General features: G+C 43.9%; 1 protein-coding gene across 1 annotated transcript in view; it reads right to left on the minus strand.

The window, feature by feature from the left end:
- KPNA3 (karyopherin subunit alpha 3) overlaps positions 1 to 26,774 on the minus strand; it is a 70,872-nt gene extending 44,098 nt beyond the window's left edge. The window contains exon 1 of the mRNA XM_040991447.1: positions 26,542 to 26,774. Coding sequence (XP_040847381.1) covers positions 26,542 to 26,610 — 69 coding nt within the window. The 5' untranslated portion in view covers positions 26,611 to 26,774. The remainder of the gene's footprint in view (positions 1 to 26,541) is intronic.
- Between the last annotated feature and the right edge of the window lie 693 nt (positions 26,775 to 27,467).

The following is a 27,467-nucleotide window of genomic DNA, read 5'->3' on the forward strand; positions in this document are numbered from 1 at the left end:
TAGAAACCCTCGGTTGTTTCAGTTCTCATTCTAAAATCTAGATCTCTAAGTGTTGCAAGAGAAAAAACAAAAAGCTTATTAATGTTCTTTTTTGTGCAGACATTATCATTTCTTTTTAAAAAGAAACTATTTACTTTTTGTTTTCCATTATACAGTTTTGTATATATGGGATTCCCCCTATCCATTTTTACTCCTGCCCCATTTTCCCTGTATTTTATAATAACCTAGTCTTTCAGCTGAAATCACAATTCCAACATTCTGCTGTTTACACATCAGATGTTATAATTTCTAGATCTCTAATGTCAATTAAAATTTCAATGTCTGGGGTTTAGAAATCATCCCAAGTTTTTCTGCATTTTACCTATTTTTTCAATATAGTTAAGAGTATTTTATAAAATAAGGTTTCTCCTTTCTTAGGTTTTTTTTTTTATTATTTAAAGTCCCTATTTGCCCTTATAATGAGCATTCCTGTATCATGTAGAAGAAAAAGTCTTTCTTCAGCCTGTATTTTTTTTTTTTACACAATTGAAAAATTTCTCAAAAGGTCTACAGTTTTCACTTCTTCACTCCCATTTAGTCCATTCCATTCAAAATATCACTGACACAGCTCTTTTTTCTTGACAAGATTACTATCTACTTCCTCACGGAACACAACTTTAATTTATATGGCATTTCTGAAGAGAATTCTGTTTAAACCAGGAGTGGGGAGCATCCAGCCAAGGCCATAAAATCACTTGGCCTGGCCCTACAAAAATAACTCTGAGCAGGACTCAAAATTCAGTAAACCTACACCAGGCGGACTGATTTTTTTTATTTTGGTAGTCTTTACATAGTTGATTAGGGTCCAAAGAGTCAAGGGCTACAGGAAAGTGGGTAAGAGTATTGTTTCCAAAGCCACTCTCTTCTCTCTCTCTCTTTTTTTTTTTTTTTTTGTATCTGGGATAAAGGGGTAGATAAAGGGAGAAGCCCCACCCAGCCTCCCAACCATCCCAGGGTCCCCAATGTGGGGCATGCTCCGAGGGCACTACTCAAGTGGTTTCGACAGGTCAACAGATCTGAATTGTTGCCAATCTCGCTATTCCAAGCACGGTGAAATCTCGCCAAAACCCACTGACTGACACAGTCCACCTTAGAGTCTCCATTTGCCCAGATTTTCACTGCCAACACATGGCTGGAGTAGACGATCGATATGTTCTTTTCTCAGTCCTCTGTTGTACTGGGTGTCCTCTGGCAGGTTCCTGTGGTCTGCCATATCCTCCATGTGCACCTGGATATGTTGTCACTGCTCCATCTGAGCCTCTGAGGAGCAGTTCAGTTGGAGAGATCTCAAAAGAAACATTGTCTGAGGTGGTCCCAGACCTGATTCTTGTTTGTGCATGCCTGTACAGGGTCCAGCACAGTCTGCACATACTGGTCGCTGCAACTGCTGGGTCAATTCTGTTTCCAGCCCTGCCTTCCACGAGAACCAATGGGTGTTGGGGCCCATCCTAATCCTGCCCACCACATATATGGTCATGAAACCATCGGGAACTGCAGCCTAGCTGGGGTGACTCTCAACAACCCTCACCAGGCCCACCCCCTGCCCTTGTTCCCATGCTTGCCAGTATGTGCAGCAGACTGGTCCATTCTGTCCCATATCCCATTCAGCTCTCATATATGTCAGTAGGCATTGAAGCCTAGTTCAACCCAATCAGCCCCACTATCCAGCCCCCACACATGCTGGTGGGTGCCATTCTGTCCAGTCATACCTGCCCCCGTCCTGGTTTTCTTTCTTTTTTTTTTTTTTTTAAGATTTATTTATTTTAATGGAAAGGCAGATGTACAGAGAGGAGGAGAGATAGAGAGGAATATCTTCCATCCGATGATTCACTCCCCAAGTGGCCACAACGGCTGGTGCTATGCTGATCCGAAGCCAGGAGCCAGGAGCAAATTCTTTCCAGGTCTCCCACGCGGGTGCAGGGTCCCAAGGCTGTGGGCCATCCTCGACTGCTTTCCCAGGCCACAAGCAGGGAGCTGGATGGGAAGTAGAGCTGCCAGGATTAGAACCGGCACCCTCATAGGATCCCGGCGCTTTCAAGGCGAAGACCTTAACCATTACACTATCGTGCTGGGCCCCAGTCCTGGTTTTCATGCTCTCCAGTGGGAGTGATAACCCAAGATGGAAGTGCCCACTATTTCCCCACTGGGATCATTCCCACTCCCGGATTATGCACTCTCCAGGTGGTTCTTTTGTTTAACTTGACAGAATTAGCCCCCAGTGCCAGCATCACCCAGGGCTCTGGGTGAGAAGTGGGGCTGCTGGGATTAGAGCCAGCACCCATATGGGATCTGGCATATGCAAGGCAAGGACTTTAGCCACTAGGCTACCGCGTGGGGCCCCAGGCTGATTTTTAAGTTGATAATTTTAGATGGCCTGCAAATGACGTTATGAATATCTAATGATCCTTAGTAGAAAAAAGATTCCCTAACATTCATCTATCGTCACCTCCCTGACTTCACAATTTTAAACTTGATTTTATTCCTTTTTGCTCTTCTTCCTTCACCCATTTATGTTCTTCTTCCTTAGGTTCTATCTACAGCTCATGGATCCATAGCAATTTCTCCACAAGTGCTTGGCAGGTTGTCATGTATACTTCCATGGCTTCAACTACCAATGCATACCAGAAACTCTGAAACATCCGGATGTGCTTCCTAATGAATTCTGAGTTGTGCAGTGACATAAACTTTCCAGTAAGGCTTTAAACAGGTTATACATTAACTATAATTATTAGGAAACATCTAGTTAATCTGGAATTAAATAAAAATGTTTCTATTTGGAATTTAAGATAATTTTGCTAATCTGTATATAGTCTAGGCTGTAATTTTCAAAACAACAAAGTAAAATCATTACTTCTTTTTATATTAAAGTTCTAAATTTCTTATATAATTCACTCACATGAAATGTGCAATTTGATGGTTTTGAGTTGTACAACTATCACTATTCTCAATTTTAGAATATTTTCATCATTATACAAAGAAAGCTTACAAAATGTAGCAGTCATTCCCTATTCTACCTATTACCCGACTTCAGTCTCACATGAGCAGTGATCCATTGTTTGTTGACTTGCCAATGCGGAAAGAAAATTTCAATGTTGAGCCTGAATCAGCCCATCAAATGCAGCTCCCTTTAATAATAACCACTGCTACTTCAAGTAAACACATTTTGGTATATTCTGAAGTTTAATAACCATTGAAATTTAAGCAACTTAAAACTTTAAACCCAGCACCCAGCACGGTAGTCTACTGCTTAAAGTCCTCACCTTACACACCAAGGTCCCATGTGCGTGCTGGCTCGTATCCCATCCAGCTCCCTGCTTGTGGCCTGGGAAAGCAGTCGAGGATGGCCCACAGCCTTGGGACCCCGCACCTGTGTGGGAGACCTGGAGGAGGTTCCTGGCTCCTGGCTTTGGATCAGCTTAACTCTGGCCATTGCAGCCACTTAGGGAGTGAATCATCAGATGGAAGATCTTCCTCTCTGTCTCCTCCTATCTGTATATCTGACTTTCCAATAAAACAAATCTTTAAAACAAGAAACAAACCCAGATTCTCTCCTAAAGTGTCTACTAGATCATCCCCTCCCACCCAAAATCCCCTCAAGTTCCTTAAGATACTCAAAAATGAGCACGGTTATTGCTTCATCTATTTTTTTTAATGTATTCATAACAGTACTCTTCAAAGGTGGTATATTAAACTCAGAGTTGACAACCAGTGGATATTTGATCTCTGCCTTCCCCCCCTTTTCCCTGTTGTCAATGTGCCATTCAAATAAAATTTTTTAAAAATAAAATGCTACTACACATTCAACTGACAATCCAAACACTACAAACACAAAACATTAATAAAGATGAGGAACAAATGAACTCTCATAAAGTTGGTGGAAATGTAAACTTGTATAATCATTTTAAAAACAAATTTCAAGGATTCTTATAAAGTTAAATAATAACATAAGGGAGCCATTCTAATTCAAAGTATCTATCCAATAAAAAGAAATATACACAAATACCGGTAAATGAACATTCATAGTAATTCCATTCATAAGTGCCAAAAACTGGAAACAACCCAAACAGTTGAATGTATAAACAAAATATAGTATGGGACATGAGCCAGCAAGTAGAAAGAATAAATTCCAACTATACAAAACAACAGTAATGTGATATTACACAAAAAGGTAAACACAAAGTAGTATATATTATGATCATATTTATATGAATTTCTACAATGACAGAAATCAGAAGAATATCTGCTTAGGTCTAGGGGAGGGGAGTTTACAGCAAAGGAACATGGAGGAACCTTCTGGGGAGACACAAACATTAACTAACATTATTAATTCTGCTTGTGGTACAACCAGAGGAACTGCACAAGGAAAGCAAAAAGTTACTACTTTATCTTTTCTAAAGACTCCTAAAACATCCCTAACCACTGCTAACTTTTACACACACATCATCATCTTCCGAAATCTTAAAATATTGTTTAACTGTTCATCCCCTATAGTCCTGGTAGTCCCTTTCCCTGACACAAGTTAGCTGAGACTCCAGTGTCTCCTCTTTAACACAAACAATGAAAAATAAGATTACTTCTGGCCACATGAGCCCTAGCCCCAAGAATCTACAGTTCTATTCTGAGTTCAACACTTGGCAACAGTTACAACTAGAGAGATCATAGAACAACCAGGAGTGAGTTAGAGTACCCAGGTACCTGGATTTACTCCCTGGCTGGATACTCAGAACGGAATCTCTTTTGCTTGTTCTCCTCCTGTTCCTTGGAGGAAGAGAACCCTCAAGCCCCTCAAAGCTGTGTGTCCTTACTCCCACAAGGTTTGCCCAGCCTCCCTTACTCCCTGCACTGCAGTTTCCTCAGAAATAGGCCATACTCCTCATGTTTACTAAAGGAAGAGTTATGGGAGGGGTATTTTGGTCAATATTTAATGTGACCACAAACACACCATGTCCTCACTTAATGTCATCACATTCAGAAATCTAGGAAATAAAGAATTTACAATGAAAGTGACAAATCTGGCTGGGGTCTCTAATCACTGCAAGGAGCTAATATTTAATATGTAAGAAGACTCCGCACTGGTAACTAATACGACTAATTCACAATGTACATTTATTATGAAAATATTCTAGCTACTTTGGGCAAAAACTAAACAGTACACTGAAGAACATATTAATAGAAAATACTAAGTAAACTAAAATAGTGCCTCGCAAGATCTTTTTTTATTTGTTTAAATTTTCAAAAGACTTATTTACTTGGAAGGCAGAGTGACACAGACACAGGAAGACTGACATCTTCCACATGCTGGTTCACTCCCCATACGGGCCAAGCCAAGGCCAGGGGCCTAGAACTCCACCCTGCTCTCCCACATGGGTGGCAGGGGGTTCAGGACCTGGCCATTTTCAGCTGCTTTCCCAGGCACACTGGCAGGGAAGCTGAATGAGAAGCTGAACAGGCAGGATGGCAGCTGAAACCATAATGCCACAATGCAGGCCCTCCAAACTCTATCACATCATGGCACACAGAAGAAATACATGGCATATCAACATAAAGGAACATGGCTTACATGGGCTCCAACTCCACAGATGACTATTTCTAGGACAGCATACGATGTGGCAAACATTAATGTAACAGATTTTCATGCTAATATCTTGGACTACCAAAACAAAACTAAGGGAACAAACTAGGGGGCAATTCACCTTTATAGCTGCACATTACCACAAATAAAATAGCTAAAGGGAAACATATGTTTATTTCTGCTATCCTAATCTAAGCATCTTAGCCAAGCTACTGAAAACTGAAGGTTCAGTTCAAGGCACCTTAAAATGATACCTGCATGAACTTAAATTCACATCAACCTCCTCCAATGTTCATTAAACTGACATACATTGTCTTAAAGTTACCAGTAGCCACATTATTTACCTTACCAGATTAAGTAAGGTCTCTCGAAATCAGATATCTTATTTCAACCACATTTACTTTCCTTTGCTCCATTTTACAGAAAAAGTAAAAGTCCACACAAGCAAGATTTATTCCATCTAACCCTGGGCTACACTGCATTCGGGAATAATGCTGTCCAGCACTACAGTCACCAGCCATCGCCCATGTACTTTCTCCCTCTGTGTTCTAAAACTGGATTCAATTAGTTTTCAGATCTCCCAAATACATCACTTTCCTAATTTCTTCAAAATTTGGCTACACAAAAATGATTGCTTGCATTCGCCCCACATTCACAAAATTTAGAAAGCAAAAGCAAATGTACAGTTGTGATTTTAACTTTAACGTCCAAGTACTGATTTTCACTTCACACAAACACAGCGTTCTCAACAACTCAACACGTAACTGGAAACACACAGCTGATAACCAGCCATAGCACCTGACAATAAATTGCTCAAGGAGGATGAGAAGGCACATTTCACTTCTCCTAGAAGATTTCAGCCAATGAGGATTATTCTAATTACACAGGAGGAAATAAGCATTTTTATCATTAAATAGTATGTTAACTGCAATTCTGAATGCTGAGATTGCATTTTTTAAATATTTATTTATTTTACTTGAAAAGTCAGAATTGCAGTAAGAGAGGGACAAACACAGAGACAGAAAGAACCTTCATTTGCTGGTTCACTCCCTTAAATCGCTGCACAGCTCCAGCTGGGGTCGGTTGGAAACCAGGAGCCAGGAGCTTCTTATGGATCTCCAACGTGTATGCAGGGGCCCAAGAACTTGGGCTATCCTCAGTGGCTTTCCCAAGCTATTAGAAGGGAGCTGGATCAAAAGTAAAGCACCCAAGGACATGAACGGCACCCATATGGGATGCTGGCGCTGCAGGGAGAGGATCAGGCAGCTAAGGCACTGCACCGATCCCTGATATGATACTTAGAAACATGATATATATGTTCATCATCTCTGCCCTTTATAAAAATAATTTTTAGGGCCTGGTGCAATGAATCCTCACCTTGTAAACACCATAATCCCATAAGGGTTCTTGTCCAGGCAGCGCCACATCCCATCCAGCTCTCTGTTTGTAGTCTGGGAAAGCAACCTAGAACAGGCCAAAGCCTTGGGATCCTGCACCTGTATGGGAGACTCAAAAGAGACTCTGGTTTCTGGCTTCAGATTGGCTCAGCTCTGTCTGTTGTAGCCACTTGTAAATGAACCAGCAGATAGAAAATCTTCCTGTCTCTCCTTCTCTCTGTAAAATCTGCCTTTCCAATAAAGTTAAACCTTTAAAAAATAATAACTTTTAAATATTAGAAAGCAGAAAAATTACAAGTATAAGTGAGTAAACACAACTGCTAGTAATACAGTATACAAATTGTTATACAAGCATCGTTCTCAAAAGGTTCAGTGAATGGAGCAGGTGTTTGGCACAGTACTTAAGGTGCAGTTTAGGATGTCTGTATACCTGCTTAATTTGCCTAGGAATCCAGCGGATGAAGTCAAGTACCTGGGACCCTGCCACCCACTTGAAGAGTCAGGCAGACTTCCTGCCTGGTTGTTATACTATGTACAGAAACAGAGGATGGAGAATCTCTGCTTGTGACATCCACACCACTGCCACCTGCCTCTTTCAAGAGATTCAGGAATAGGAACCTGATTAGACTAAGCCAATGTCTGTGGTGTTGGTGTACCACACAGGTGCCATATCAGTCCTGGCTGTTCTACTGCCCATCTAGCTCCCTGCTTGTGGTGCAGCAAGGCAGAAACCATGGTCCAAGCCCTTGGGCCCCCGCACTAACATGGGAGAGAAGAAAAAATCTCCTGGCTCCTAGTTCCTAGCTTCAGAATGGCACAGATCCAGCCACTGTAGCCATTGGAAGAGTAAACCAGCAGATGGAAGATTGATCTCTCTCTCTCTCTCTCTCTCTCTCTCTCTAATTCTGCCTTTCCAATAAATAAATTTTCCAAAAATTCAAAGAGGAACTTTTTTTTCTGTTAAGGACCATTTAGATACAACATCTTTTGAGAGCTATACTGAAATTAACTTTAAAAATTAGCCTGCTGGGCCTGGTGGTGTGGCCTAGAGGCTAAAGTCCTCGCCCTGAATGCACCGGGATCCCACATGGGCGCTGGTTCTGATCCTAGCAGCTCCACTTTCCATCCAGCTCCCTGCTTGTGGCCTGGGAAAGCAGTGGAGGATGGCCCAAAGCCTTGGGACCCTGCACCTGTGTGGGAGACGTGGAAGAGGTTCCTGGCTCCTGGCTTTGGATCTGCGCAGCACTGATCATTGCGCTCACTTGGGGAGTGAATCATTGGATGGAAGATCTTCCTCTCTGTCTCGCCTCCTCTCTGTATATCTGACTTTCCAATAAATAAATAAATCTTAAAAAAAAAAGAAAAATCTGTTCAAATTTACAAAATGACACTCTTCCCGGCCTTTTGCAAGATGAATACTGTGTAATACTTGGCTTTTCAGTTTGTTCTATCACACATGCATGCATCTCTATAATCTGAAGCCTGGTACTTAACCAACATCATCATCTTTTTCAAGATACACTTGCCGATTCAAGTGTTCACAGGAATATGCATGTTCTAACCAATCCCTCTATTTCATCATCTACTCCACTTTCTCTTCTTCACTCAACTATCTTAAGTAGAGAAAGATTTAACGATTTCAGCCTCTGTAAGCATCACAAACATAGCATAACCAAAAAAGCCGTGTTGGTCTCTACTGTTTGTAATTCTAGATAAGGACCAGGTTCACTAATTCCCTAACGCCCCACTCTGTCCCTCTGCAGATTCCACACTCAGTAAGAAAACTTTTTTTAAAAAATATTTTAAAAAATTAAAAGTATATATTAATTTTTTTATTCAAAAGGCAGACATAAAGAAAGAAGTAAAAACAGAGAGATCGTCCATCCACTGGTTCATTCGTTAAATGGCTGTAAGCCAATCCAAAACCAGCAACCAGGAGTTTCTTAAAGGTCTCCCATGTGGCTGCTGAGGCCCAAGAATTTGAGCCACCCTCCACTACTTTCCTAGACCAAAAGTAGGGAACTGGATCAAGGCAGAGCAGTCAGGACATCATAAGCCAGCACTCATATGGAATACCAGCATCAGAGGCAGAGAACTAGCCTGATACACCATCATGCCAGCCCCAAGAAAACTTTATTAAGTTTTCTCATAGTCAATGAGAATAGATCAGGCTACTTCAACAATTTTCTAATAACACACAGCATTCATTAGTCATTTTCATTTTTTAAATGAAAGGAAATAATTATCCAATATATTGCAATTATGAAGACAACTTTATTTCTATAAAATCCACTTACTCTAACTTCTACACTATCTCTGCAAGTTAATATTTAACTACACATGAACATCAATTTTTTAGGGCTGGGATTATTCTTTTACTTATCTTTCTAGAGAGCTAAGGGAAAAAATATCAGAAACATTCATCAGTTTCTTATGTTGGAGCTGACACACTGTTGCGAGCCTCACTGCCTGTAGCTCAGTATCCCATGTAAGCATCAATTTCGATTTTGCTCCCTGCTGAAGTGCCTGGGAAAGCACTGAGGAATGGTCCAAGTGCTTGGCCCTCTGCCACTCCTGTGGGAGAGCCATATGGCAGCAGTAGGCACCTGGCTTTGGCCTGGCTCAGTCCTGGTCCCTACATTTGGAAAATAAACCAAAGGTTGGAGAATCAACCTCTCTCTCTTTCTCTCTTGCTCTCTCTTTCTCTCTCCCTCTCTGCCCCGCCCCATGACTCTGCCTTTCAAATAAGTAAAACTAACCTTTAAAAGAAAAATGATATTTCACAGAATGTCAGGCACGAAAGTATGTAGGAGTGCAGACAGGTTTTCCTTTTCAGGAAAAAACAACTTATGTCACATGCCAACTACAAACTGACCGATAAGGTTCTTGTTCTAGAAGAATGAGTAGAAGAGCATGTGTTTCAAGAAGACCTTGAAATGTCACATCAAAATTAGGTTTTTAACTGAGTGTTTAATGACACAATAATTACTATTTCAGATCTTTTAAAGTAGAAGAACAGCATAATGAGTTTTTTTAAACAAGATAAAAAAATACTATGTCTTACTTCTTAGTATAGATACTAAAGACAGATAAGATGTAAAATTGAAAGGTTATACTTCCATAAAAGGGTATTGTAAAACTAAGGAGGGGTCAGCATTGAGGCCCAACAAGTTAAGCTGCTGTTTGCAGGGCAGGCTTCCCATATTCCATATTGCTAGTGACGGTCCCAGTCCCGGGTAGCTCTGCCTCAGATCTAGCTCCCTGCTAAAGTGCCTGGAAGGACAGCAGATATTGGCCCACACACTTGGACCACTGCCACCCACAAGGGGAACCTGAATGGAGTTCCTGAATCCCGGCTTTGGCTTAATCCGGCTCCCAGCCACTGAGGCCATTTAAGGAATGAACCAGCACTGGATGATGAATCTCTAATAAATAAATGTTCTTAAAAATGTAAATATACAAATTAAACAACACTGATTATGAATTATTGTTTCAAAATAGTACATGAGGATTTAATGCATAATTCAACTTTTATATATGTTTGGTTTCTCAGACATAGCTTTTATTTTGTTAAATCATTTTATGAAATTAGAAAACCGGGGTATAGACAGCATTCAATATTTCCCTAAAATAATTGGACTAGTATGTTTGAACATTTCTACTAGTTCTATTTTTTTTAAAAGATTTGTTTATTTATATTGGAGAGCCAGGAGCCAGAACCTTTTCCAGGTCACCCATGCAGGTGCAGGGTCCCAAGGCTTTGGGCCATCCTCAACTGCTTTCCTAGGCCACAAGCAGGGAGCTGGATGGGAAACAGGGCCGCCAGGACTAGAACCAGTGCCCATATGGGATCCTGGCACTTTCAAAGTGAGGACTTAAGCCGCTAGGCTACCACGTGGGGCCCTACTAGCTCAATTTTTTTTAAGACTCAACTATATATGACTTTTTAAATTTTGAATTTGGATTAATAATTGTAACTACAATCCAAAATGCATTTATGGTTAAACTGATAGAATTAACTGAAAACTGTTCTTAATTGTTAACAAAGTAACAATTGTACGGATGTTCCTCAATTTACCAAAGGGTTACATCCTAAGTCCACAATCTAAAAGCATCAAAAGTTGAAAATGCATCTAATACACCTCACCTATGCAACACCAGCTGGCCAGTACAGCACCCTAGAGTGTTGGTTGTTTACCACTGGTGACCATGGGCTCACTGACACTGCCCAGGATCCAGAGGATTAAGCCACATACAGCTTTCTTTGAAACATCAAAATTCAAAGTATGATTTCTATTGAATGCAGATCACTTTCAAATCATCAGAACAGTAAAAAATCCTAAACCAGTGACCATCTACTATACTCACTGGCAGCTGGGCCAGTGAGAGAGGTCTTATTTTTCATTCGTCAAAATATTCTTCCTTAAAATCACTTGACCCTCCAAACTCCAGAAGTAACCTAGTGTAAGACAACAGAGGCCACCAGCTCCATACCCTGATGTAGCCCATCTTCACCTCTGTCTGAACCCCAGGTTTGTTTGATTTCCCTGCCAGATGCTAGGTCTCTTTTGCTCCAGTTTCTTCTATTTAACCTACAACAGCAATTTCCACCTGTCTAAACAAGTAAGAACAACAAAAACCTTTCTCTCAATCCTACTTCCTCCTCAAACTTCCTTCCTATGATTAACATTATTTAAATGGAAAGTCCACTATTCCAGCTAGGTTCATGCCAAACTCACTTTTACCCCAACTTTATCTAATTTCCAGCCCCCACCACTCTACACTTTTCTATTTTCTCTTTCTTTACCTTTATTTTTTCTTTCCTTCCTTCTTTTTTTTTTTTTAAGATGTATTTATTTTGGTTTCAGCGCAATGGCTCAAGTCTTCGCTTTGCAAGCACCAGGATCCCACATGGGCACCAGTTCATATCCCAGCTGTTTTACTTCACATTCAGTTCCCTGCTTGTACCCTGGGAAAGCAGTTGAGGATGGCTCAAAGCTTTGGGATGCTGCACCCATGTGGGAGACCTAGAAGCTCCTGGCTCCTGGCTTCAGATCAGCTCAGCTCTGGACATTGTGGCCACTTGGGGAGTGAACCAGCGGATGGAAGATCTTAAAAATAATAATAATAAAAAGATGTATGTCATTTTATCTGAAAGCAGATCAGATTTACAGAGAAAAGGAGAGACAAAAAGATCTTCCATCTGCTAGTTCACTCCCCAATGGCCACAACAGCTGGAGCTGAGTGATCTGAAGCCTGGAGGCAGGAGATTCTTTCAGGTCTCCCACACGGGTACTGGGTCCCAATGCCTTGAGCCACCCTTGACTGTTTTCCCAGACCACAAACAGGAAGCTGGAAGGAAAGTGGAGCAGCTGGGACATGAACCAGCACCCGTGTGGAATGCTGATGCTTGAAGGCAGAGAAGTAGCCTGTTGAGCCACAGTGCCAGCCCCGTTTTTCCATTTCATACTAGCCCTGAACTGCCAAGCACAATGAACAACCTATTTTAGGCCCTCATCATGCCCCTCCTCTCTGCAGTATTTGATACTGCAACTAGTGCCTTTCCATCAATGAATTCTCCTAAAGTTCTGATTCACCACTTTGCAGCTAAGCTTCCTAAAGATCATTCTTCAGTTACATCTTCATCTGGTTCCCTTAAATGATATGGTCCTGCAGGATTCTTTTTTCCTAGTCTTCTTCTTATTCCTATAAGCTCTCATCTATATTATAATCTCAATCACTTGAATCATACTGTTTGAACTGTGTTCTAAATCTTCACCACTGGCCACGTCAGACTCAAAGGGCCAGTGAGGCCAGTGAGCCAAATCTAGCCAGTCATTGTTTTGTAAATAAACTTTAGGCAAACAAACGGGAGTGGCTGCATTCCAATAATGTCTGGTGTCTTCTGTGCTCAAGGCAGAGTCCAGTAGCTAGCAATAATTAAAGTCTGAAGATGGACATTCAGCTGAGTTAAAACACCTGTGTCCAACATCAGAGTACCTATGTCCAGTAATGCAACTCCAGCTCCTGGCTCCAGCTTTCTACTAATGCAGACTCTGGAAGGCAACGATAATAATGGCTCAAACAACTGAGTTCCCACCATCCCCCTCACCATCACTACCACCACAGGAGATCTGGACTGAGCTCTAAGCTTCCAGTTTCAGCCTGGACCATCCCCACTGCTGCAAGCATTTAGGAAAGGACAGAGCCGACTGGTGGCACACTGTGTGGGCATGCATACTCTCTCTCCTTATCTCTATCTTTGTCCCCCTGTCTCTCAAGTAAATAAATAAATAACAATAATGGCAGAACAGGTAGTAAGCCTAGCAGTTTAGACACCAGTGTCTTACATCAGAGTGCCTAGGTACCATTTCCAGCTCTGGCTCCAATGCAGAGCCTTGGAGGGAGCAGTGATGGCTCAGGTAACTGGTTTCCTGCCACTGACTCATGACACCTAACTGCTTTACCAGCTCCTGACTCCAGCCCCAGTCTAGACACGGTCACTGCAGGCTTCTGGGGAAGAGGTCAGCGCCCTCACTCTATTTCTTTCTGCCTGAGAATCAAGTAAAGTTTTGTTTAAAAAAAAGAAAAAGCGTAGCATTACAGCCCTTTACAGAAATTTGCCAACCTCTGTTCTTGGAAGTAAAATGTTTAAAACGTTCATATTTTTCAACTCTAATGCTGTTCATCAAGCTATCCATCTAAAATCCGTAAGATTTTCCTCATTTTTTCACTCCCCAAACTCTTTTCAACCGCCAATTCACAGCACATGGTGCAACCAAACAATTGTTCTAAGTGCACAAATCCAGTTCTCTATAATTTTCCCCAGAGGAAATTTTTCAGTCTGACCCATCTCACCTACACAACTTTCAATCACTCCACTGTAAAAACAAAAAAATAAAAATAAAATGTCAAGTCAATTTAGTGCCCCAGAACATATGTCATCACTTACTTCCAGGCCCATTCGAAATTTACAACAAATGCTAATACACCCTCTGTTTTCAAGTTAAGTATAATTATCTCCATGAAGCTTTTCCTGACTCCCACCCAGCTCAACACAGGTGATTCTTCTTTTATGCGCTCAGTACACACTTCCATCACGCCAAGCATTTGTTTTCACATTATTTTCATTCATGATTATATACTCTTTAAGCAGAGCAGAATAGTTATTAAGATCATGAGGGTTTTTTGGGCCCGGCGCGGTGGCCTAGCATCTAAAAGTCCTCGCCTTGAAAGCACCAGGATCCCACATGGGCGCCGGTTCTAATCCTGGCAGCTCTGTTTCCCCATCCAGCTCCCTGCTTGTGGCCTGGGAAAGCAGTTGAGGACGGCCCAAAGCCTTGGGACCCTGCACCCGCGTGGGAGACCAGGAAGAGTTCCTGGCTCGTGGCTTTGGATCAGTACAGCACCAGCTGATGCTGTCACTTGGGGAGTAAATCATTGGATGGAAGATCTTCCTCTCTGTCTCTCCTCCTCTCTGTATATCTGACTTTGCAATGAGAAAATAAATAAAGCTTAAAAAAAAATCATGAGGGTTTTTTGCTTTGTTTTTTTAAATCATGATTTCTAAAGTCAGAAATCTGAGACTGAATGCCAGTTTAGTTGCGTCTTAGTTATATTCATAAGTAAATTACTTTCCTTATATACAGAAATTTTGTGAGAATTAGTTAAGCTTATTATTTTAAGTAGAATATCCTGTAATATAGCTAGGTACTCAAGAAGTACTGGTTATCATTACCTTCCTTATTTTTAACCCTCATAATTCAAAACATAAATAGCTACTGAGTAATACAATTGAAGTAATCTCATTCTACATACATTGTTTTCAGCTACATTCCCAATAATTCCATCTAAGCTTTTTAAAAATATTTTATTTATTTTTATTGAAAATCACATTTACAGAGAGGAAGAGGAGACAGAAAGAAAGATCTTCCACCCACTGGTTCATTCCCCAAGTGGCCACAACGGCCGGAGCTGAGCTGACAGAGATTAAGGGATTGGTAGGCTAAAAGAATTTAAAAACAAAAACATCACACATAAAAATCAAAGGCAATATTCTGACTAACTTAAGGACCCAAGAGTATCACTTACATAAGAGCAAAACTCAGGCATGAGCATTTCACCTGGTGATGCTGTACTGGTTCAGCACCCACAGCAATATCAGAGGGCCTGCGGTTTGAGTTCTACTTCTGCTCCTGATTTCAGCTTCATGTTAACGCACAGCTGTGAGACAGCAGTGATAATGCCACTGATATGAGAATGGGATTGCGTCCCTGTCTCCTGGCTTTTAACCGTGGCCTCGCCCTGGCCACTGTGGGTGTTTAGGGAGTCGAACAGCAGATGAAAGCACAATAACGCGCACACATTCTCTCTCCCTCTCTTGCAAATTAAAAAAAAACATGGGAGCATTCAGAATCCACATGCGTAACTGTGATCCTCAAGAACCACCTACCCACACAGCATCCCATGTGGGTGCTGGTCCAAGGTCCAGGTGTTCTGCTTCTGCTCCAGCTCCCTGCTAATGTGTGTGGGAAAGCAATGGAAGACGGGCCCAAGTGCTCAGCCCTTTCCCCTCTGTGGGAGACCAACAAGTTTCTGGGTTCTGGCACTGGACCAGTTTCAGCCATTTGGGGACTGAGCCAGCTGAGAAGAAGTTCTCTGAGATTTCTGTCTCTCTAACTCTGCCTTTCAAATAATGAAATCTTAAAAACACACACTAAATTATACGCCACTTAAAGAAATGAGATGCATACTCATAATTAGAAAAACTAAAATTCTGAAATAAATTGGCCTGCAAACAAGTAAACTCCATAAGTCAGAAAACACAATCACTGAAATAATTAATTTCAAGAAAATACTAGTCATGATTAAGTTTATATTTTAACTGTTAATGCTGTCTAGCTTTTGACAGAAAAAAAAAAACCTTTTTACACCAAACCTGCAAGAAAGCATGTCTGCATTCTCCTTACCCTTCTCCTATTCCTTTACCTCCAAGAAAAAGAAAGAGACATGGAGGGCCTGGCATGACAGCATAGCAGCTAAAGTTCTCGCCCTGAATGTGCTGGGATCCCATATGGGCACTGGTGCTAATCCTGGCGGCCCGCTTCTCATCCAGCTCCCTGCTTGTGACCTGGGAGAACAGTTGAGGACGGCCCAAAGCCTTGGGACCCTGCATCTACATGGGAGACCCACAGGAGGCTCCTGGCTTTAGACTGGCTTAGCTCCAGCCGTGGCGGCCACTTAGGGAGTGAATCATTGGATGGAAGATCTTCCTCTCTGTCTCTCCTCCTCTTTGTATATCTGACTTTCCAATAAAAATAAACCAAAAAGACAGAGAGAAACATGGAAATGAGAACCTCGTACTGACAAACCCCAAAAAACTAAGAATGGGATCAGTTATAGAAAAAGAACTCCAATTCCAGTGGGTTCTGCTTGCCATGCTCCTTTTTTATTTCTTTTGTTTTTATTGATTACATTGCATTATGTGACACAGTGTTATGGGCACTGGGATTCCCCCACCCCTCCCCAAACCTCCCCCCAAGGTGGATTCCTCCACTTTGTTGCATTACCACGTTCAAATTCAGTTGAGATTCTTTCATTGCAAGCATCTACCAAGCATAAAGTCCAGCATCTTATTGTCCAGATAAGTTCAACAGTTTCTTGGGGAGATCATTTCTGGTCTGAAGGCAGAGCCCTTGCCATGCTCCTGATCCAGCTACCTGCTAACATGCCTGGGAAGAGTAACGGAAGATGGCCCAAGTGTCCCCTGCCATCCTCATGGGAGCCTAGGATAAAGCTCCTGGCCCAGCACTGATCACTGCAACCATCTGGGATATAAACAGTGCATGGAAGACCAATCTGACTTTAAAAAAATAAAGAAAATTTTTAAAGATGAGTTAGATTTTCTAGAAATACTTTTTGTAGCTCCTTTACTAGACACTAAGAGATCATGTAACTTTTTAAAACTTCAAATGTAATCCAGTTTATGCCACATTTCACCCAAATAACTGAATTCATATTACCAAATGCTGTAAGTGGTAGAATGTTTAATGTTTATTCTTTATCATATGAAACCTCTTATCCATCTTCATATTATCGGGATGCATTCTGAAGAAAACAGCATGACCAATTAATTTTTTAAATAAAAAATGTCTACTATGAAGATAACCAAGGTTTTGAATCCCACTTCCAATTTAAAAAAAATCCCAAGAGAGGTGAGAAACAGAACAAAATAAGCAATACCAGTAAATGGACAAATTTAATAACTAGGACACTGTGTTAGGCTAAGCCAGCCAGTCATACGACACTGCCAACACTTGACTCTTAGAACCTCAAAAACAGCAGAATCAGATGGTGTAACTTAACACATACAAACCAAGTTGACTTCCTCAAAAAATTAGTGCATTTTTTAAATGACAGAGGAACAATAGCCAAAAGCTGAAAGCAACTGAAATATTAATCAATGGAATTAACAAAATGAAGCTCACACATACATGGAATGTAATTCACCCACAAAAATAAAAGAAATTTAATTATATGCTTCAACATGGATGAATTCTTAAAGCATGCAAACTGAAATAAGCCTGTCTCAAAAATCTTGTGGCATAATCTCTCAATACTTCACCTATCATAATAAAGAATTTGGACTTAGCCGGTAGACTAGTGGCTAAAGTCTTCGCCTTGAACACACCAGGATCCCGTAAGGGTGCTGGTTTGAATCCTGGCGGCCCTGCTTCCCATCCAGCTCCCTGCTAGTGGCCTGGAAAAGCAGCTGACAACAGCCCAAAGCCTTGGGATCCTGCACCCATGTGGGAGACTCAGAAGAGGCTCCTAGCTCCTGGCTTTAAACCGGTTCAGCTCCAGCCATTGCGACCACTTGGGGAGTGAATCATTGAACAGAAGATCTTCCTCTCTGTCTCTTCCCTTCTCTGTATATCTGACTTTCCAATAAAAATAAATAAATCTTAAGAGCAGAATTTAGACTTAATTTTTGCAAGCAACAGGAAAAGTCATAAAAGATTGAACTTTTTTTTAAAGATTTATTTTTATTATTTTTTTTTCATTGGAAAGGCGGATATACAGAGAGGAGAGACAGAGAGGAAGATCTTCCGTCCGATGATTCTCTCCCCAAGTGAGCGCAATGGCCGATGCTATGCCGGTCCGAAGCCAGGAGCCTCTTCCGGGTCTCCCACGCGGGTGCAGAGTCCCAAAGCTTTGGGCCGTCCTCGACTGCTTTCCCAGGCCACAGGCAGGGAGCTGGAAGGGAAGTGGGGCTGCTGGGATAGAACCGGCGCCCATATGGGATCCCGGGTGTGCAAGGCAAGGACCTTAACCACTGCATCACCGCGCCGGGCCCAAGATTGAACATATTTTTAAAAATATGTACTTTAGGTTGCCCCGCTTCCCATCCAGCTCCCTGTCTGTGGCCTGGGAAAGCAGCAGAGGATGGCCTAAGGCCTTGGGACCCTGCACCTGCATGGGAGACCCATAACAGGCTCCTGGTTCAGTCCTGGCCATTGAGCCATTTCAGAAGTGAATCAGCAGATGTAGTATACCATGTAGAGCCACAGTCAGTGAGGCCAGGATCCCATATGGGTGCCAGTTCAAGTCCCAGTTGATCCATTTCAAATCCAATTCCCTGCTTATAGAAAAAACAGTAAAGAATGTACCAAATACTTGGGGCCCCGCCACCTAAGTAGGAGATGTAGATGAAGTTCCTGGCTCCTGGTCTGCCTTGGCCCAGCTCTGGCCATTGTAGCCATTTGGGGAGTAAACCAACAGATGAAAGAGCTCTCTCTCTCTGTCTCTTAACTCCGCCTTTCAAATAAATAAATCTTAAAGAAATTTACAATCGAGCTTGGTGTAGTAACCTAGCAGCTAAAGTCCTCACCTTACACATGCCAGGATTCCATATAGATGCTGGTTCTAATCCTAGCAGCCCATATAGATCCCTGCTTGTGGCATGGGAAGGCAGCTGAGGACAGCGCACGGCCTTGGGACCCTGAGCCTACAAGGGAGACCCAGAGGAAGCTCCTGGCTCCTGGCTTCAGTTCGGCCTAGCTCTAGCCATTAAGGCCACTTGGGCAGTGAATCATAAAATGAACCATCTTCTCTGTATATCTGACTTTCCAATAAAAATAAAATAAATCTTAAAAAATATATATATACAATCTAAAGAAAACTGAAAAAACATTATTGAAATACACTATCATAACTATAATAAGACCAAAGTTCTTTCAGAAGCAAAGAAAGGTACCAAACCTAGAGTTAAGTATTTGAAAGGGGAAGGAATTAGGCAACAGGAGGCAGCGAGGGCTATTCTAGTCAGCAGGACAGCCCTGAGAATAGAAACAGCACTGGCAAGGAGGGGAGGGCAGGATTCCAGATTATGTATAAGCATATAAGAAGTTCAGTGTTGCTAGGGCTTAAAAGGGGGAGGTGAGGGGGAGGGAGCAGGGTGAAGGCTGAAGCTGGAGAACTAATCAGGCACCAGGCTCTGAAAAATTTCATCAGCTAGAGGAGGAACACACTTTGGAGGCAATTTTTAGACTGCTAAGACCTAAAGTAGGTTGGAGGTAGCAGAATAGAGGCAGGGCCAAAATCAAGCGGCAGCACAGATTCGAGTGACATGACTGGCACCTGACCGAATGTGGAAGATGAGGAAGGAGTCCAAGAAGCCTCTCAAGTTTCAATCCGGGTCACAGTGAGGGTGATGATGCCATAAACAGAAAAAACAAAGGCAGAACATGACCTTAAACACATGGAATGTAAGAAGCCTAAGAGATGCTTCTGTGAATAATCTCCAGCAGGTGATTAAAACAAATCTAAGTCCCCTCACTAAAATGATGGTCAAAGCTACGGGAGCTGCTTAGACGAGTAAGGAGAGCAATCCCGAGCTGAGAATCACACACAGAATTACAAGACATGCCTACACTCAACAGGTAGGAAGAAGAGTGGGCAACGCTAACTACAAAGGAGAATTACAAGAGGTGAAAAGGACCAGGAGAGAATACATGCCCAGTTAGCGAATTCCAAGACAGGAGAACTACAGGGTGCCTGTTACATGACACAGTCTCCTGAGAAACTTCATGTTCCACCAATTTAGGAATTAAGGAATTCTTATGCACTAGGACAGCTGGGCCAATAAGTAGCTCTAAGACACAGCATATGGCTGAATGGAGTCGAGACAGAATGGTGAATGGACAACTTGCACATCCTGTGCCTGCTCTGTTCAACTTAGTTCTAAGATCTGTATTCCATAACTCTTTAGATGTTTGGAGTGTTAAACATTAATATGTCACTGAATGTATGAACCAATATGAATTAATGTCATTCCTCTACCTGCCATTCAAATACAGGCTAGCTCATGTCTCAGAAATACATTACAGAACAGATGCCCAAGGAAAGGACAACAGAAACAACACTATGAGGCCAACATCAACAGAAATGAGCACCTTAGAATGACATGGCAACTTTCGTTCTCAAAGGTAGAATTTTTATGAGTATATCATCTAGTTTTTCTTCCCAAGGGTAGAATTTTTATGAGTATATCATCTAGTTTTTCTTCCCTAGCTTTGGTTATTAAGTCAGTCAGGAAAAGCCTTGCAGAGAACTTCTGAAAAGTGCTTTCAAACTGAAAAATACAATTACAAAATTATAATACTGGTATTCCAGTGATATTGTGGGAACCTGAGCAAGCTCTACAACAGATGACAAGGATACAGCATACAGAATATCATGCAAAGACCTGATGCAACGGCTCAATTAGCTAATCCTCCTCTTACAAGTGCCAGGATCCCACCTGGGCGACGGCTGCTTGTGGCCTGGGAAAGCATCAGAGGGTAGCCCAAAGTCTTGGGACCCTGCACCAACATGGAAGACCCAGAGGAGGCTCCTGGCTCCTGATTGGCTCAGCTCCGGGTCACTCCACTTGGGGAGTGAACCAGTAAATGGAAGATCTTTGTCTCTCCTTCTCTATGCATATCTGCCTTTCCAGTAAAAATAAATGAATCTTAAAAAAAAAAAGCAGACAGTAAAGTATACTAGCTACCCAGCTAGCTCAAGTACTTCACCATCATTAGAGTAAAAAGGAAATATTCACACATACAGAAGAAGCAGGGCTTCATGTGAAATTATGTGTGACACGCTAAGGATTTCTATCTTAGAAGCAATGTGAAAGACTGTAAACAGAAAAGTAACAAAGATTTCAGATGGGGAGAGAAGACACTAAAGAAAGGGAAACTAGGTGGACTGACCCACAGTAAGGAGTGGTTAAGAGTCTCAACTAGGGGCCCGGCGTGGTGGCGCAAGTGGTTAAAGGTCCTCACCTTGCACGCCCGGGATCCCATATGGGCACCGGTTCTAATCCCGGCAGCCCTGCTTCCCTTCCAGCTCCCTGCCTGTGGCCCGGGAAAGCAGTCGAGGACGGCCCAAAGCTTTGGGACCCTGCACCCGCGTGGGAGACCCGGAAGAGGCTCCTGGCTTCAGATCAGCATAGTATCGACCGTTGCGCTCACTAGGGGAGTGAATCATCGGATGGAAGATCTTCCTCTCTGTCTCTCCTCTCTGTATATCCGCCTTTCCAATGAAAAAATAAATAAATAAAAATAAAATTTAAAAAAAAAGAGTCTCAACTAGAGGCTACAGTAGGAAAGCTGGCACAGAGCCGAAACAGGAGGCTTTTTCAGAGGCCCAACATGGTAAAAGGAGCAAACACAAGAACTCAGCACAAACTTTTACACTTGCACAATTACCCAGTAGCACTAGAAACAGGTTTCACAGAGGAAAAAATGCAAGTTTGGGAGTGGTAACTAAATATGCAAATAATAAAAAATGTCAGATTTAAGTATCAAGCCCAGGAATATAGGTTACCATTTTCTGGTTAAAAAATCAACTAGCTGGTTCCTTGCTAGTAAGAAGGAAACACTGCAAAAGTTAAAGGGGAGCGGGGCAAATAAATAAATACTATGTCAAAAACTTTTGATCAGCAAGGTTTTAAGGAACTGAAATAGAAATTTCTGTGATATAGTCAAGATTTCTTCATTCTTCCTACTGATTTTCCAACATGGTTCTGCACATTAAGTCTGAGAGGAACACAGTACCATGAGCCCAAGTTCTGGCTTCAGGAATCATCAAGTTCAACACCAGCCCGTGTTCTACCACTTACCACGCTGTGACTGAGGGCTCACTGCTTAAGAGTTGCCAGCTTCGGGTTTCTTCAACAGTAGATGGGGATAATAATAGCACTATCTGTGTCATATGACTATGCTGAGGCTAAACAAATAATGCACATACTCAGTATGGATACACTGTAGATCAAAAATGCCAGAAATTTTCAATTATTAGTTAGAGTTACTGATGAAAATGTCACATGCTTGAGAGCTACAGGGGAAAGAAAAGGAAACACTGACTTGGATGACAGTACATTAGTTTTACTGGGGTTTATTAACAACTGCCTTGTGCGCTTTTCCGTAAGTGTATTTAAAAACTTTTAAATGCTTTCCTTAAAAAAAAGCTCAATATTCAAAGTCTGGCATTGAAATGCACATTCCAAACCAAAGAAATTAGGGCTAGTAGGCAGGCACTATGAATGGCAGGCAAAGCTCCTGCCCCTGATGTGCTGCCAGCATCCCACATGCACTCCACTTCCAATCCAGCTCCCTGTTAATGGCCTGGAAAAGGCAGAAGATGTCTCAAGTGTTTGGAGCCCTGCAATTAATGTAGGACACCCAAAAGTAACTCCTGGCTTCGGCCTGGCCTAGTGCTGGCTGTTGCAATCATCTGGGTAATGAACTAGCAGATGAAAACTTTTTTTTAAAAATGTATTTGAAAGGCAGAGCTGCAGACAGGCAGAGGAGATCTTCCACCTGCTGGTTCACTCCCTAACAGCTTTAACGGCTACAGCTGGGCCAGGCTGAAGCCAGGAGTCAGGAGTTTCTTCAGATCTCCCAAGCAATTACAGGGGCCCCAACACTTGGACCATTCTCCACTGCTTTCCCAGGCAAACCAGCAGGAAGCTGGACTGCAAGTGGAGCGGCTGGGGACTCAAACCCGAGTCCTTGTAGGTTACCAGCACTGCAGGCAGCAGCTTAACCACTATACCACAATGCCCCCTACCAAGACTGTGTGCACACACTTTCTCCCCCTCTTCATTTTTCCTCCTCCCACTACAATTCAGACTTTTAAAATACATCTTTTTCAAAAACCAAAATTAAGGTTTCCTTTTCACTATGTACTTCCTAGTTTTAACTACAAAATCCATTTTCCTTTCCAAGTTCCAAATCACTATCAGTGATAACTATACCCTCACCCTACTTCTGTCTATAAACTTAAGTATAACCTTTACCTCCTTCTCTTCTGGGGCGGAGGAGGGGAAGAAACCATCGTGGAATTCTCATTCCAGGTTGAAGCTCTCTCAAGCTTTTGGAAAATTTCTTCTTGCTGACCAACTTACAGTACTATTCCTCCAGAAGCAATTCTGAGGCTTACTGACCTCACCCTTTTCCATTGCTCCAATCACGGTATACCTCCTAGCTCTGTTTTGCGATAAATTCCTTCAGAGTTCCCTATCAAGAAACACTTGCAAGCAACTATTTACTACAAGACATACTTACTCTGTGCAGACAGGCCATGTGAAAGTCTGAGCACTTCACACCCTCATCTTTTTGACCTGGGTCTCTAAGTCACTAATGTCTCCTGTGCTGCATTCAAGCTAGGTACACACTTCCCAGTAAGACTCACCAACCTTATTTATTTCTCCAAACACCTAAAATTTCTCTCCTAAAAAGCCATTCTTGACGGAATGACTATGAAATTATTTCTTCCTCAACTCACGTACTCTTTCCCCTCAGTCTATTTGGCATTAACATTATCCTCTTATTTTCTTTAGGAAACATGAATTTATTCTTGTGTCTTAACATCCAATGCATCAAATGTTGGTATGTTTTACATCTTTTTATCTGCCCTATCTGTGAAAAGACAAGAATAATACTTCTCAACGCTAACCTGCTTTTGAACAGCCTGATCATCACAACTGAGAGTTAGGGTGCAGTAAGTTTCTAATGTAACAGTTTCTAACAGACTGGGTCGGGCACTTAGTCTCAGTCATGCTTAAATCCACAATGAAGGTGCTTGATCAGATCTGACCCCAGCCTGCCCTCAGTCACATCACTCCTCCCCCCTTTCTCATGACCCCAGCAGCCTACACCCTTCTCCATGCTCTTCTATTACGGCTCCCTCCAATCTGGAATGGCCCTGCTTTTCCCTCCCCTTCAGGATCAGCTCACTCTCACTTCCAACAGCTCAGCTCCAGGTTACGGTTTTCTCAACACTTTTGCAAACACCTGTGTTGTAACACATACTGATATGCTGTATTGTAATTATCATTTCCACAGAAGTGTAAACTCCTAGAGGTACAAGCTAAATCTAAGTCCTTTTTGCATAACCCAGACCTAACACAGAAATCCCCAAAAGACAGCGAGTGACTGCTCAGTCATTGCATGACTTGCACACACCATGGAAGCACCCAGCCTCGGCTTCTGCAGTACTCCGCTCATTCAGCGTGGGAATGACAGCATGTCTAGTTCTCCCGAAGCTCCCAGGACAGTAAAGCCATTGCTACACTGAACTACTATTTATTTGTTTGCTATTCCATGCATCGATTATCTAATGTGTCCTGAGACACATAATGCTGTAACAGCATCACACAGAATGGCATTGCAGCCACGTGGTCTTTTCACGCATCTATAAGTTACTGGTTACCTTCTGCTCAGAGACCATGTTCTGTATGTACCAAGCACCTGCAGGAGTCCTCACCAGATACCACTGAGCCCCCAGAACATAACAAGCAAATAATAAGCAAAAAATCTGTATCAATACAGAGCAATGTTACTAGCGTTTCTGGACTAACAATGACTATTTTCATACTATAAGTTTTGTTTCATAATGGAATAGACTTCAAAAAACATTGATGAAAAAAGTTTAAAATTAACCCTTCTCATCAGGTAGACTGGCAAGAGGCAGTTTCAAAATTTGTTCCTATTTCTAAAGTTTCATCTTTGCCCACATAAGAAATGTAACCACGACCAGCACCTAGATACCGACTTATAATTTGTCTTCACTCCAACGGGGATTCCAAAGATATTTCCCCCAGGTTTTTTTTTTTCCAATTAGTATTTAATTTACAGCTCAGGAAAATGGCCCAGGTTTGTCTCTGTGAAACAGAAAGCTCAATGATTTATTGCCCTCTTCACCTTCTCTCTTTGAGACAGAATAAAATACACCCTTCTTAGTCACCGTGGCCTCTTAGCAAAAATTACAGAACCGCAAATCATGTCCCCCAGCAACAGAAAAGGACGCTGAGGAGGTAAAACCAGCTCCCCCTAACCAACCCAGAGGTCAGGATCCAGGGAAGTGTGTGCATTATGCTTCACGGCTTTCAGCAGCTGCAGAGAGACCTCTAGCGCTGCCTCAATACGCCGAGTTTGCAAATAGCACCTGCTAATGTCACCGTAATGAGACAATGGCAACATACCGAGTAGCAACGAACTGAGTGACCACGGCGGAGGTTTAGTTTTGCAGCCACTAGGAAATGCTACCAGCTAGAAACACGAGGTGTGCACAAGGACGCAGGACTCCACGTAGCCAAATTATTGCGGTGAAACATGTCAAAGAAATGACCCTCCCGTGCACACCCCCATCCCAAGAAAGGCTAAGAAAAACGGGTCTTAGGGGGCGGAGGTCGGGACCACCTCCTTCCGATAAGCCTCAACACAATAGACGTAAACTATTGTCCACCTTCAGCTCGCTCCAAATGCCAGCAGTAGCAGCAGTTACGAGCTGAAACATCTCAGTACGGCTGGTCCAAAGAACAGCAGTGGAATAGAAGAAAACGGTCCTGGTGCATCCTACCCTCCCCCTCTCCACCACCCTCTAACAAGTCAGTTACCCGGCTGGTCCCCACCCCCCTCTGCGGGCCGCCACCGCCCGCCTGGGCCCGGCTCGCAGGAGGTAGGCGCGGGGACCGGCTCTGCTCCATGTGCGGCAGCGCGGGAGGCACCGAGGGGGCAGCTCCGGCCGGGAGGCTTTGCAAGGGCAGCGCGGGGCGCGAGCCGCGGCCGCCCCCCCTGGGCTGTGCGGGACCGCAGCATCCCCCGTGCGCGCCCGCGCCGCCCCAGCCCGGCGGCGGACCCCGCCTCAGCTCCACCACATCCCTTCCCCGCCGACACCAGGCCGCGCCCGCGTGACGGGGCCGAGAGCCCTGGCGTTTCCACCGCCTCCCCCCCACAAGCCCCGGGTGCCCGCGCCGGCAGCTCCCAGAGGGCGGCTTGCACCCCAGCCCGCGCGTCCCGCCACCCGCTTCGCCCAGCCCCGGGCCGCGCCGACGGGGAGAACCGCGGCCAGAACTCGGAGCGACCGCAGAGCCGGCGAGAAGCAGCCCGGCGCCGGGGGCCCCCCGCCCCTCCCCGCCGCCGCCGCCGGGGCCGGCCGAGCGAGCGAGCCGGACGGGCCCAGACCGCACGAGCACACACTCACTTCCACATCGCGGCCCTTGTTCTTGAAGCTCTTGATGCGGTGGTTTTCCAAGCCGGGGTTCTCGGCCATGGCTGCGCGCGACTCCGGCGGCGGCTACTCCTGCGGCTGCGGCGGCGAGTCTCGGCGCGGGAGGGGGACTGGGCGAAGGAGGCGAGCGGGAGCGGCGAGCACGTTCCGTGACGCCTCCGAGCGCGAGGTGGCAGCAGCGCCGGGGCAGGCCGTCGGCCGGGCCGCGAGGGGCGGGAACGGCGCTGAGGAGCGGAGCGCGCCCGGGGGACGGGCGGCTGCGGACACGTGACCGCGGCGGAGCAGGGCAGCGACCGGGCTAGACGCTCGGCCGCGTCGGTTCGCCAGTGACCCCGCCCGCCCCCGCAGGGTCTCCCCTCAGGGCAGCGAGTCGCGGGCCAGAAATGGAGCCAGCTAGAGCTGCTCGGGGCGGAAGGAGGAAAACTACAGTTCCCGGCATGCCCCGCGGCGGCCGGAGGCGCTGTACACGCCCAGAGAACGAGGAGGATGCCGGGATTCCTACGCGCCCGCGCGCGGCTTTCCGCGCGGCGGCGCTCCTAGGGCTGGATTCAGGGCCCCGCCCTCAGGGCTGCCTCTGGGCGGGGAAAGGGGCGGAGCTTCCCGCGAATGGCACCTTGCGCCCAATCGGTGAGGAGGGGCGGAGCTTCCTGGAGGAAAGCCTGAAAAACCGGCAGGCGCTTGATTTGCTCTTTCCCCTCTTTCAGGAGTATCTACCCCTCCAGATAGCATCCTCCTGCGCGCTCTCTTTAGTTGCTCGGCTTCAGTGTTATAAATAGTATCTCTGTTCACCTGATACGTCCATTTTTGTATATTAGACGTGTTTATGGGTGTGTACCTCATTTCTCCCGCAGACTGCCTGGCACGTGGTAGGTACTCAGTAAATACGGTTGAACAAATTA

This window comes from Ochotona curzoniae, unplaced genomic scaffold (assembly GCF_017591425.1).
Source record: "Ochotona curzoniae isolate NIBS_2020 unplaced genomic scaffold, NIBS_Ocur_1.0 contig_64, whole genome shotgun sequence".
NCBI lineage: Eukaryota > Metazoa > Chordata > Mammalia > Lagomorpha > Ochotonidae > Ochotona > Ochotona curzoniae.